The sequence below is a fragment of the Bufo bufo genome, chromosome 1 (assembly GCF_905171765.1).
Source record: "Bufo bufo chromosome 1, aBufBuf1.1, whole genome shotgun sequence".
In the NCBI taxonomy this organism is placed as follows: Eukaryota; Metazoa; Chordata; class Amphibia; order Anura; family Bufonidae; genus Bufo; species Bufo bufo.
The window spans coordinates 632,799,698-632,811,852 of record NC_053389.1 but is presented as its reverse complement, the minus strand read 5'-3'; the positions used below and the strand labels follow the sequence as shown (position 1 = coordinate 632,811,852).

At 41.9% G+C, this 12,155-nt stretch overlaps 1 protein-coding gene across 1 annotated transcript in view; it reads left to right on the top strand.

Moving 5' to 3' along the window:
• Window positions 1-12,155, top strand: part of OTUD7A (OTU deubiquitinase 7A) — a 292,001-nt gene that overhangs the window by 152,723 nt on the left and 127,123 nt on the right. Inside the window, 1 exon segment of the mRNA XM_040413842.1 lies at window positions 7,530-7,689. Within this exon segment, the coding sequence (XP_040269776.1) occupies window positions 7,605-7,689 (85 nt within the window). The 5' untranslated portion in view covers window positions 7,530-7,604.

Genomic DNA, 12,155 nt, shown 5'->3' with positions numbered 1-12,155 from the left:
AGGGGCAGATTGCTGTAGAGGCCACTATTAAGGGGGGGTGGGGTGTTGTGGAAATCACTGTTAAGGAGACGGGGTAATGTGGAGGTCACTAATAAAGGGGCGGCTGCTCTGGAGGTCACTGTTATGGGGGCAGGATGCTGTGGCGGTCATTGTTAAAGGGGCGGACGCTGTGGAGGTCTCTGTTAAAAGGGAAGGGAACGGTGGAGGTGACAGTTAAGAAGATGGTCCACTATAGAGGTCAGTGTTAAGGGGCAGGGTGCTGTAGATATCACTGTTAAGGGGGCGGGGTGTTGTGGATGTCACATTTTAAGGGAACGGAGCTCTGTGGAGGTCACTATTGAGGGGGCGGGATATTGTGGAAATCACTGTTAAGGAGAAGGGGTACTGTGGAGGTCGCTAATAAAGGGGCGGCCACTGTGTAGGTCACTTATAAAGGGGAGGGCACTGTGGATGTTACTGTTAAGGGGACTGGTCGCTGTGGAGGTCACTGTTAAGGGAGGAGGGGACTGTGGAGGCCACTATTAAAGGGGCAGCGGGGTACTGTGAGGTCACTGTTAAGGCAGCAGGTTACTGTGAGGTCACTGTTAAAGGGGGCAGAAGCTGTGGAGGTCTCTGTTAAGAGGGCTGGGAATGGTAGAGGTCACAGTTAAGGAGACTATAACCTATGGTCAGTGTTAAGGGGCAGGTGCTGTGAAGGTCAAAGTTAAAGGATATCTGTCATATTTTTTATTTGCTAGTTCATTAGAGCTAGGCATGTATACTCGAGTTAGTCTGTCAATGATTGTCAAAAGATCTGTAACTACCTTATAATAACAGCTTTCATTAATGTCTCCTGTCCCTTTCCACTGCTCCCTTAAAAGACCGTTGCTATGGCTCATCTGTCTCTGGCTAGGAAGACAGAGGGGCGGTCCTTCACACTGCATGCCTGCATTAGGCTTCAGAGTGAGGAGGCGTGTCTCTCAGTAATCCAATCTGATTGGCTGGCAGGAAGCTGCTAGCTACAGCAAGTTTGTATGTGACCTGAGGGAATGCAGTTTTGGCCTCAGAGAACTGCCAGAGAAGCCATCTTGAGAAGATCCTCATGATGTAGAATTGAAAACAGCCATAGCTAAGGCAAAATCTCAAGGAAAACAGTGGTAAGTGACGAAACTAAAGATTGCTTTATGCATAATGCTGTTGCTGCTGATGCTGCAGCAGTAACATATGCTAAAATAGATTTTTTTATTAAAATATGACAGTTATCCTTTAAGGGGGTGGGTTGCTGTGGACATCCCGTGTTAAGGAGATGGGGCACTGTGGGGGGGTCAGTGTTAAGGGGTGGGGGGCTGTGGAGGTCACTATTAAGGGGGCGGGGTACTGTAGATGTCACTGTTATAGTGGATACTGTCGATATCTTTTAACGACACACACAAAGATTTAATGAAATAGATGAAATATACCCGTGCAAAGCCGGGTCCTTCAGCTAGTTTGTTATAAAATATGGAAATGTATAGATGTATTTGTACTCCTCTTAAAGCATGCCATTCAAAGTACACGGTAATTGATTTGGTGTGGACCTCTTACTTATAATATTTTTCCTGATTGACACTAACAGAAGTCTCTAATGGTGCCAAAGGGGGTTGGGCAGTCTAAAGAATCTTCATGTTCTGTAGGTCCCTGGTGGTCTATGACCACAGTCTTCCCCCATGTGATTTTCTGACAAGTATCTGGATCAACTCGCAGGATAACAGTTCGAACTAGATGGACAAATGTCTTTTTTCAGTTTTATATACTATGTTACTATGTATCTGTGCCAAATCGGTAGATTGATTTGACTGGATTTTCCCTTTAAGAAGTAGATTCCCTGTATGACTAGTGTTTATGACAAATCGGGGTAAGATTTTCCTCCATGGTACTAGATCATGGCTGAGATTCATCCTATAATGAAGACAGAGGCACAGTACATCTGTGGCAGCACATTGCCCGTGTTCTAGTGTTGCTTGGATATCCATGGGAGACGGACAGGGCACCTGGAGTGACGTGAAGTGGGATCAGCAACCCCCAGCACTCCAGCTGTAAAGAAACTACAACTCCCAGAATGCTTCATTCACTTCTATGGGAGTTAGAAGAACAGCTAAGCATGTTTGCATATTCGGGGTTGTAGTTTCACAGCAGCTGGAGTGCCAAAGCTTGCTGATCCCTGTGCTAGAGCATGTGGATCTCCAGTAGGAAAATGAGCGTCTGGAGTTGTATACAGCATAAAAGAGGGATAGTATTTATCTGTAAGAAGAGCTACATTCCATAATGTAAATTTAAACCTGTTTATATTGTATGTATATATGAATAAAGAATAAATAGCAAATAAAAATCTATGGAAAAAAGAAATGCTGCCTGGCTTTGTGGGGCTCTAGGAGTTACAATAAAAAGTGTTCCAATCCGATCCTCTCCGCCACTGCAGACACGGTGTAATGTTTCTGTTTACACTTGTGACCGCTGCAGCCAATCACTGGCCTCATCTGTATATGACAAGATCGCTGAGGCCAGTGGTTGTGTGCGGTATATATGCACGTCATTGCTGCAGCCATGTAAACAAAGCCCAGCCGAGTGGACCAGAAGGGATATGACTTTGCTTTATTATTTTAACACCTTCCAGTTTATTGCTGGCACATTTGTTGCAGAAATGTGCACGTTGGCTCAGTTATCTGAGTTGGGTGCAAAGACATCCATGCACGTGCTGCAGAAACAACCACAGGTATGGAATATATAGAACCAGCGTTATGGCGCTCTAATTCATTTTCTGATGACCACAGTATCTTGTCTCAGTATTCTGTGCTAAAATCCACATGCAATCCACTCAATATCCACCTCCCATTGTTGTGAGCGGTAATCTGAGCCAAAGTTAATCTGGCAAGAATTAGAAATCTGCATTGCAAACAAAAAACATTGCAAGTTCATTCTTGCCAGGGTTTCTGCATGGAAACCATAGCAGATGAAAACATGTGGATTGGCCCCGTTGTATAGGGCTAAATTTGTGTTCAGATTTCAAGTGGCAAGTACAGCTGCAAATCCATGGCAGAAATGTGAGGGTTAGCCATGAATTTCTGCAACAAACTCCATGGCAGATTTTTCTGATTGAAAGATACGCCATTTAAGCATTGCTTAGTTCTCAGTTTTCCGTGAGCTTGTGGGTAGAGACTTGCTACAACAGTGTCTCTTATACATAGCACACCTAAAAAAGAGGAGCTTCTGCTCCCCAAACTTTCTATAGCACACCAACAGACGCAGCAGCAGCATCATAGGGAACATTAGACAGAAGTAATTAGCAGTGTTGCTGTGAATCCAACACTGGGATGAGATAAAACACTTACCAGAATCTGTGTCTATGCCTCACTTTGTCTCCAGCAGCTTCCTCCATCCTCCCCTTTCAATATACTTCTGAGGGCAGAATCTTTATTCTGACCTCTCTATACTAACTTGTGTACCAAGTTAAGAGTGAGCAATCAGTGCTAGAGGCAGAGGGAGGGGGTGAGGAGCCTTGATGCGCAAAAGGTGCATTACAAAGTTTCTTATCTTCATCTATTACTATTGATTCATGGATAAATGTAAAGTTTAGGTATACTTTAACATCTTCATTACCGGGTGATTTCCTGTTTTTGTGCTTTTGTTTTCCATTCCCTGCCTTTCCTGAGCTATAACTTTTTTTTTATTTTTCTGTACTTTATAATGGCACCATTTAATATTGCATACGATGTAGTGGGAAGCTGGAAAAAAAATTCCAAATGGGGTGGAATTGAAAAACAAAAAAACTGTTCCGCCACAGTTTTATGGGTTTTCATTCCCTGTGCGATAAAACTGACCAGTTACCTTTATTCTCTGGGTCAATATGATTACAACAATAAGACATTTATATATGTTTGGTTTTTTTTCTTGTGTTTTTAACAATTACATTTTATTTTTATTTTTTATTTGCATTGCCATTCTGCCCCCACAACTTATCTTTACAAAGCTGTTTGAGGGCTCATTTTTTGTTAGACGATATGTTCATTTCATTGATACCATTGTAGGTTGTGTATGACTATTTGATCACTTTTTATTTAAATTTTTGGTGAGGTGAAGTGATGAAAAAAACATAGAATCAGCCATTTTGAATTTTTTTTCCCATTATGCTGTTTGCCATATGGGATAAAAAAATATATTTTAATAGTAGGGGTGTTTTCAGATACAGCAATACCTATGATGTTTGTTTTATTTTTTATTAATTTTGCTGAATAAAGTTTATGGCGGTAGGGAAGTGGTTACATAGAACTAACAATTTGATGATGCATTTTAGAAATTAGTAAGGCTGTATCGGAATATTTGTGCTAGAAGGAAATAGCAGAAATCGGTCAGCAGAAACAAGTGTACTCCCCAGTCTTGTAAGGCTATGTGCCCTATCTTCTACATTGTACAGATCCTCTAAAAAATGTACTGGGAAATGTGATTTTTATGTGTATCTGCAAACCTATGTTCAGACATTTGAATCTATTTGTGATATTTACTTGATAAAAAAACATGCATTATCAATTTTTTTTGGAGCTCAAAGGGGTTGTCTCACTTCAGCAAATAGCATTTATCATGTAGATAACGTTAATCCAAGGCACTTCCTAATGTATTGTGATTGTCCATATTGCCTCCTTTGCTGGCTGGATTCATTTTTCAATTGCATTATACACTGCTTGTATCCAGGGGTGAGACAACCCCTTTAAGTTATCACCAATGGATACAATGTGAACACACTTTTGGCACACATTTGCATCATATAAACCTATAAGTACATTATCCTGTATGCTTCTATACTTTTTTGAGGGAGCGGTGTGTGAAGTATACATGTAATTTAGGCCAAAAAAGGGTTGTGAACAGAGCCTTAGAAAATAATTACACAAGGAATGTCATAAACTTGGAACCAAGATACGAATCTTAAAAAATATATATATTATTCTCAGCTATGCTCCTAATGCAGCCATACCATTTTTTTCAGACTTTCCACCTCCGCTATAATTTCCTGTTTCCCTCTGCAGATATCATTCAAGCTTCAGCCTTCTTTCTTTAGACATCATTTCTCCATTTTTTGTGTGGCTTTTTATGACCTTACATAAATGTAGTGCAGTGAGGTACTCGTCACAGCCGAGCTGTTCTCGCCCATTGCATCAGCAGTAGGACTCCCATTTCGATGCCTTCAGCACTTATTACATTTTTTTTTATGTTATACAGGTAAAAAAAAAGACTTCTTTCTGACCATTATAGGCCATTTTCACCATACAGTTGCATGCTGCAGCATAGAGAGGGTACAATACATGTTATAATGTATGTGCTCTATTTTATGTCTGCATAAGCCAGCTGTGACTTTTCTTGGTTCGAAATCCTGTCCTAAATGGCCCAATATTTTTTTTTACACAATCTGACATTACGGACTAGGAGAATTGTTCAGTATCCCACATGGAGGTTTTTCAACAGTTTCAACTGTTTTCAACAATTTCAACTACTGTATTTTCCAGGTGAATGGAAAATAGAAACACATTAAAATATATAATATGGAATTATAAGAGTCCTTATGTATGCAGTACCCTAATAGAGACACGTGTAGATGTCTTACAGTGGGTTTCCAATCTTAACTCCCCCTCTGCTCCACTTCAGCCGCATCGGCGGTGCCAATATGTATAAAGGCCAACCCGTTATCTTCAGGTATTTGAAGAGGATATGATATTGTGCAGATATGACATTGCTTTGTACTCTGCTCTGTGTCTCTTAAAGCAGTGTATGAATCTGCGAAAATGCAGTGCTGTATAAAAGCAACGCTTAATGGAGGTCATTTACTAAAGACTGACATTTAACATTCTGGTCTCAGTAAAAACTCCACTGATGGAAATTCTGACCAAGTTATTAAGAGGCACATGCCTCTTAATAAACTTGTTTCTTATGCTTTCCATGTGCCAGAACAGAAATCTACTCCAGACAGATGTCGAAAATGGCAAAAAAAAATCGCAAAACCTTTCTATGGCGTAGAATGTTAGTACATGAACCCAGGTCCACAGCCAGGGATGTTCACAATCTCAGCAAAAACCATCCTCACCCAGGAATAGATTGCACTTCTTTGCTTGGCAGGTTGCTATTGGAAATTCCAGGTTACCTATGTCCAGATTTTTCACATACAGTGCTCTGAACAATAGAAAACAGTGAAGACGCTGACCTCCAGTAGTGCTTTGCACACAAGCATTAATTGCACTTACATAAAGTCAAATAAAACAGGAATATGACCTAAAAACGTCAGCGGTACATCAGAAGTCCAACCACATGTAGCCCAACTCGAGTTTCGCCCATTCAGCTTTTTCCATAAAGTAGCTGTAAGGCGAAACTCAAGTTGGACGACAGTGACTTAGAATTTCCAGTACCATCCTGGACATCAGTACCCTGGAGTTTCCAATAGAAATCTCTGATGCAAATAAGTACAGTCTACTCCTGGAGCAATGCATGCAACACAATATACAGTGCAAATATGTATTCCTAGGGCCACAGGGAGATCGCCCAAGGGTTACCAGTTCTGTAAAGGCTGGACGCTGATACAGACTTAAGAAAGCAAGATGAGGGTGCAAATGGCATGAAGTATCACAACTGCAGGATCTGACTACCCATAGGGGGAGATTTATCAAAGCTGGGGTAAAGGAGACCTGGCTTAGTTGCTCATAGCAACCAATCATATTCCACCTTACAATTTTCAGAGCTCCTAATTTGATTGGTTGCTATTGTTTTGAACAATGAAAATTCTGGTTGCAACTTCGCTTTTTGTACATGATCATAGAGCATATGACGATAGTTACATTTGAATTTTTGTTTGTAATTATTTTGTATTATTTTTTATTATCTCATACACATGGCCGTTGTGAGGTCCATTCCGTGCATTGGGGACCGCAATTTGCTGTCCCCAATGCACGGGCAACGTCCGGGACTGATAGAGACCCATTCAACTCTAATGGGTCCATGATCTGTCCGCACCGCAAAAAAATAGAACATGTTCTATTTTTTTGCGGTGCGGAGGCACGGACAGAAACGCCACGGAAGCACTCTGTAGTGCTTCCGTGGGGTTCCATGCCTCCGTTCCGCACCGCAGCTCCGGATTGCGGACCTATTCACTTGAATGTTGCGGACCCGCTGTTTGCCTGCCGCAATATGGCCGCGGTCGGGCAACGGCCATGTGCCTAAGCCTAATACTGGGACAATCCTTTACCTGGAGTTGAACTACTGGATTATTATATAACAGTCCATGTATACAGAAGCACACACAAAAAAAGTAGGATCATTACATCAGCATCATTTTATACTATGTGGCAACCTCATCTCTTTGCAATAGTTGACCTTGTTTGATTTATATTTTCCCTATGAATTTTGTTTCATTTTATACCACTTTGACATTATTTGTGGAATGCAGATAATATTTTCTTCTCCAGAAAATATGTTGTATGTTTGACCTGGTCTGGATTTTTAGTAAGATGCATGTTCTTTCTCTTGTCTTTTAGATGGTTCCCATTTAGTGACAACGTTCTGTTCCTGCTGCTGCTGCTGCTGGGCAAGCAGCGTCACTACATGATCACATGACTCTGGATATGGACTCAGTCCTGTCAGACTTTGTTCGGTCTACAGGGGCTGAACCTGGTCTGGCAAGAGATTTGCTGGAAGGTAAAAACACTTTTTATTTTTGCATTTTTTAACTATTTGTTTCCTCTTATAAAAAAAAAATCACAGTCAGTTATCTGCCTAAAGCCCGTTCCTGAACTTGACACAATATACAGTCTGGCAATATACTGTGTCATTACAATTGGTGTCACATGAAGACCATATCTCTAGGGTAAGCCATCACTTTATGATCAGAAGGGGTCTGACTTCTCATCCTACTAGAGATTATGTTGTAAAAGAATGTAGAAACGTCGAATTGCTGCCATATTGTGACCCCTTTTCCCCGCTTCGTCGTCACATTGTAAATGACGTTTAGTTCTTCGCATTGCCTCTAGGCAGGTGTACAGCAGCCAGTATTAAACCTTTTTAGATGAGACTGCTGGTTTGCAGAAAATCTATTTTTAATAAACCTACGTATGTAATGAACATGCCTCAGTTGCTCTTCTGCTAAAAAAGCAGACGTAGCATTAAGAATTCTTGGTTGCAAGTCTGAGGTTGCCCTGAAATAAAACACCAATTGCTTGTTTCTACACATTCCGACTAGTTTTACCAAATCCGGTATGATATTTTATAGTCTTTATGGAAATGTTAAGCATTTAGTGTAGAATTATATTGTGCAACTTCTTCAGTTACCTGAAAATAATCATAAGCTTGCTGGTGCAGAAACCTGATCACCATACAGTAGTGTCACTATAGCCCTTATGTCATTCCATTCCTTTATGAATGTGCACATGCAGCGCCTTGTGAGGACGTGACCTGTTGTGAAGTGGAATATTTGAACAAGGTTGGATTTTATGGAAGACAAAAGCAGCAAAACTCCAAGACTCTGTCCCCTCAGGAGCCTCCATCATCCACCTCAGGGGGGGTTGCAGTAACGTAAGTTAGGACCTCATTCACATCTCCATTAGGAGATCCATCATGCTGTTCCGGCACAGAGCAGCCTGCCAAATCTTGCAGGATCCGGCGTTGCCAGATTCTCTACTTCACTGCCGGATCCCCATTGACTATTATGAGGTCCGGCGACGATCTTGCCACTTTCTGGCATAAATGCCATGTTTCGGCTGGACAAAAAACGTTGCATACAGTGGGTTTTTTTTTGTGTCCTGCCCAGCAGTCCACATTTGTGCCGCATCTCCTTAACGGAGATGTGAACGTAGCCTTACACAAAGCCTTACCCAAATTTATGACTTGGATGTCCTGCAGGTGTCCATACACACCAAGATACATGTGAGTATTAGCCCCATTGTTATTCAGTATGGCTGATCCTTGGTGTTTTAGCCTGAAATACGTAGTATGCTACTTATGCTAAGATATTTTGCACTGAAAATTGCTGTTGCGTGCAAATGTAGGTAGCAGAAACCACATTCACATGCATGGGGATGTTAATTGCTGGTGTTCTCCATCGTACCAGTGATCCAACACAGCATTGTGGTTTCTCTGGTGAATAGGACCACAGCACAGAATGTGAACAGAGCTTGACCTATTTTTGCTAAGCTAGTCTCCCTTACCAAAGAAGAATAGTGAGACTTTACACAGTGTTTTGTCCGAGGGCCTCCACAGACTTTGGGCCCAGTGCTTAGGAGTGAGACTAGTGTTGGAGAGGCCTGATTTAAATGGATATTCCCATCTTAGACATTTTGGGCATATCCACAGGATATGCAGTAGATGTGAGGCACATCTGTGAGACCTGCATCTATCCCCAGAACAGGGGTCTCCCATGGCTTGGTTTAGAGGTACATAGACCACAGGCCACCACATCAAGGAATGGAGAGGAGGCTTTTTTCATTCACTATTATAGGAGCCAATAAAACAGAGAAGCACCAGTATAAATTTTCTACCAGATATATCTAAAATCTCTAGAGTAAAGGAAACATTGACTCTGCCAGTAAGTATAGCCATAGTTGCTGAAAATGAGAGACTAGTAAATGTAGACATGTCCCTCAGGGTGGACTATTGAAGCATAAATCGCTGCAAAAGGTGCACCACAATGATATGCAACTGACAACACTGGCTAATCCCTCAGGCTGATGTTAAAAACTGAAACTTTAGCCAATGTATTCCAGTCAGGAACACAACAGAGCCCTTTTGCACCACCGTCAAGGTATCTGTGTGGCATGGGTCCTACCACTAGACTACCTATGGTGTGTGAACACGGTCTGAGAGGTGCTAAGATCCAACTCACAGCCAAGCTCCCACATACCTCCATAGTGAGATCACTGAGGCAGTGGGAGAGATGATAAGGCTCTAAGCCCCACCTATAACAGGCCATGTGACACAGGCTACCGGGTGCAACAGAATACTACCAGCAGTACGCAATGGTACATTCCATACATATAAAGAAAAATCGTGTTTATAACCGGGTGAGCAATTCATCCGCATGTGATCCATATGCTGGTGGAAATCCCCCAGCAAAAAATACATACTATGGAGGATGTCGGCAGCGGACCACATGCACCACAATGGCATCCTACATAAGATGGAGTAGTGTGTGGATGAAAAGATACAAATACATAAATCACTGCAAAAGGTGCACCACAATGACATGCAACTGACAATACTGGTTAATCTCTCAGGCTGAGTCTTTCGCCAGTTTGCCTTTGTGGTGCATGTGGTCCGCTGCCGACATCCTCCATTGTATGCATTTTTTGATGCGGATTGTCGCCAGCAACGGATCACATGCAGAGAACTTGCTCCCCCGGTTATAAACACACTACAGTGTTTGAGGTTTTTGAGGCATTTCCTCCCATTTAGGCCAGTTATTTTAGTGATTTGACTATTGAAGCATCGAAGTACGGGAGCATTACTATCAGCGTAACATTACTAGACTGACAGAGCGAAGATTATGAGATTGCAGTGAAGAGGTTGTGAATGTTTCTATACATATACAGTGGTCCTTCAAGATACACTATTAATTGGTTCTAGGAGGACCATTGTATGTTGAAATCATTGTAACGTGAGTAATTGGGTCCAAAGCTATGATTTAAGAAAAATAAGCAGATAACTAAGGCTAGTTTCACACTAGCGGCACCCGCCGGAACAGCCAGCCTGATCCGTGCTGCCTCTAGTGCACGCATGCCGCCTGAGGTCCGCTCCGGCCCCATTGACTATACACATGTCGCTAATTTTTTTCCGGCCGCCTCTCTGCATGTTCGCCGCTCTGCTACCGGAACTCCGGCCCGCCCCCATTATAGTCAATGGGGCCGGAGCAGACCTCCGGTGGCATATGTGCACTAGTGGCAGCACGGATCCAGTAGGCTGTACACCCGCCGGAACAGCCTGCCGGAGAAGGCTGCCGCTCGTGTGAAAGTAGCCTAAGACAGATAACACAAGTCCTTACATATAACAGTCAGGAACAACTGCTAACTAGCAACTAATACAGCTATTTTACCAGAGAAGTGGTTGGATCTGAGTCTCGGGCATTGTATGTTGAGTCTAGTTTCAACTTACAATGGTCTTTTCTGACCCATCATATGTTGAAAATATTGTATCCTGATGCCATTGTATCTTGAGGGATCACTGTACATTAGTAGGCTTGATGCATACAATACTATCACCGTCATTCAGCGTTGGACTGGGATTCCTTGGGCCCACCAAAGGAAATTATTCTTGGGGCCCAACTCGTATATTATCAATAAAGTCTATTAGGATCTGATTCAAAGAAATAGACCCTAGTACATGATTGGCTTGAAAGGCAGCTAAATGGATTTATTTTTACTGGGCCTTTTGGAGCGCCAGTGGGCCAGTCTGAGCCTATTTACCTGTGTCAGCAGATACAGCCATAAAATACAGATAAACCTGCAATACAGGTGTATATTCTAGTTATATGGAAGTGCGTTATGGTAGAACAGATAAAAATTGAACGTTATGAAAGCCCCAAGGAATTGCTAGATTTGTATAGTTGTGGTGTCTACATCTTTACTATGTGTACAATTTTGTTAACTACATAATTATGTACACTAAGAAATCATTGTGTGGCATTTACAAGTCATGGGAAAGAAGGACAGATTTTCTATGTGAGCCTGATTAAGTCTTTCCGAGTTTGCTGTGAATGCTTCCAAGATGTACTTCCTGATCAAAACTGCCAATTCCTGCCTTTTATGTCTTTAAGAAATCTTCTAGTGTCTCGTGAGCCATTGATGTAATTGCTAGGCTGACTGGAAGGACTAAAATGAAAGGCATTGTGCAGTGATGGGAACTAATAATCTGCCAAAAGAGCTGCAAATCAGAAGCTACATGCCTGTCTTTCTGAATGGCTTCTGGCTGCAGAGCCTTTCCTTCAGGGGTCATATTCAGAAAGCAGAATAAATAACCACATACTGTACAGTCATTGCTTTTGAAGGCTATGTTTAGTTGATAATAAAAACCTCAGACTCTCAGAAGAATATGACATATCAAAGACCATGGTTATTAAGATATCGGAAGGTACTGGTTCTCCTTACCAGTTGGTGTATTGAGTCTTAAAGGGGTTG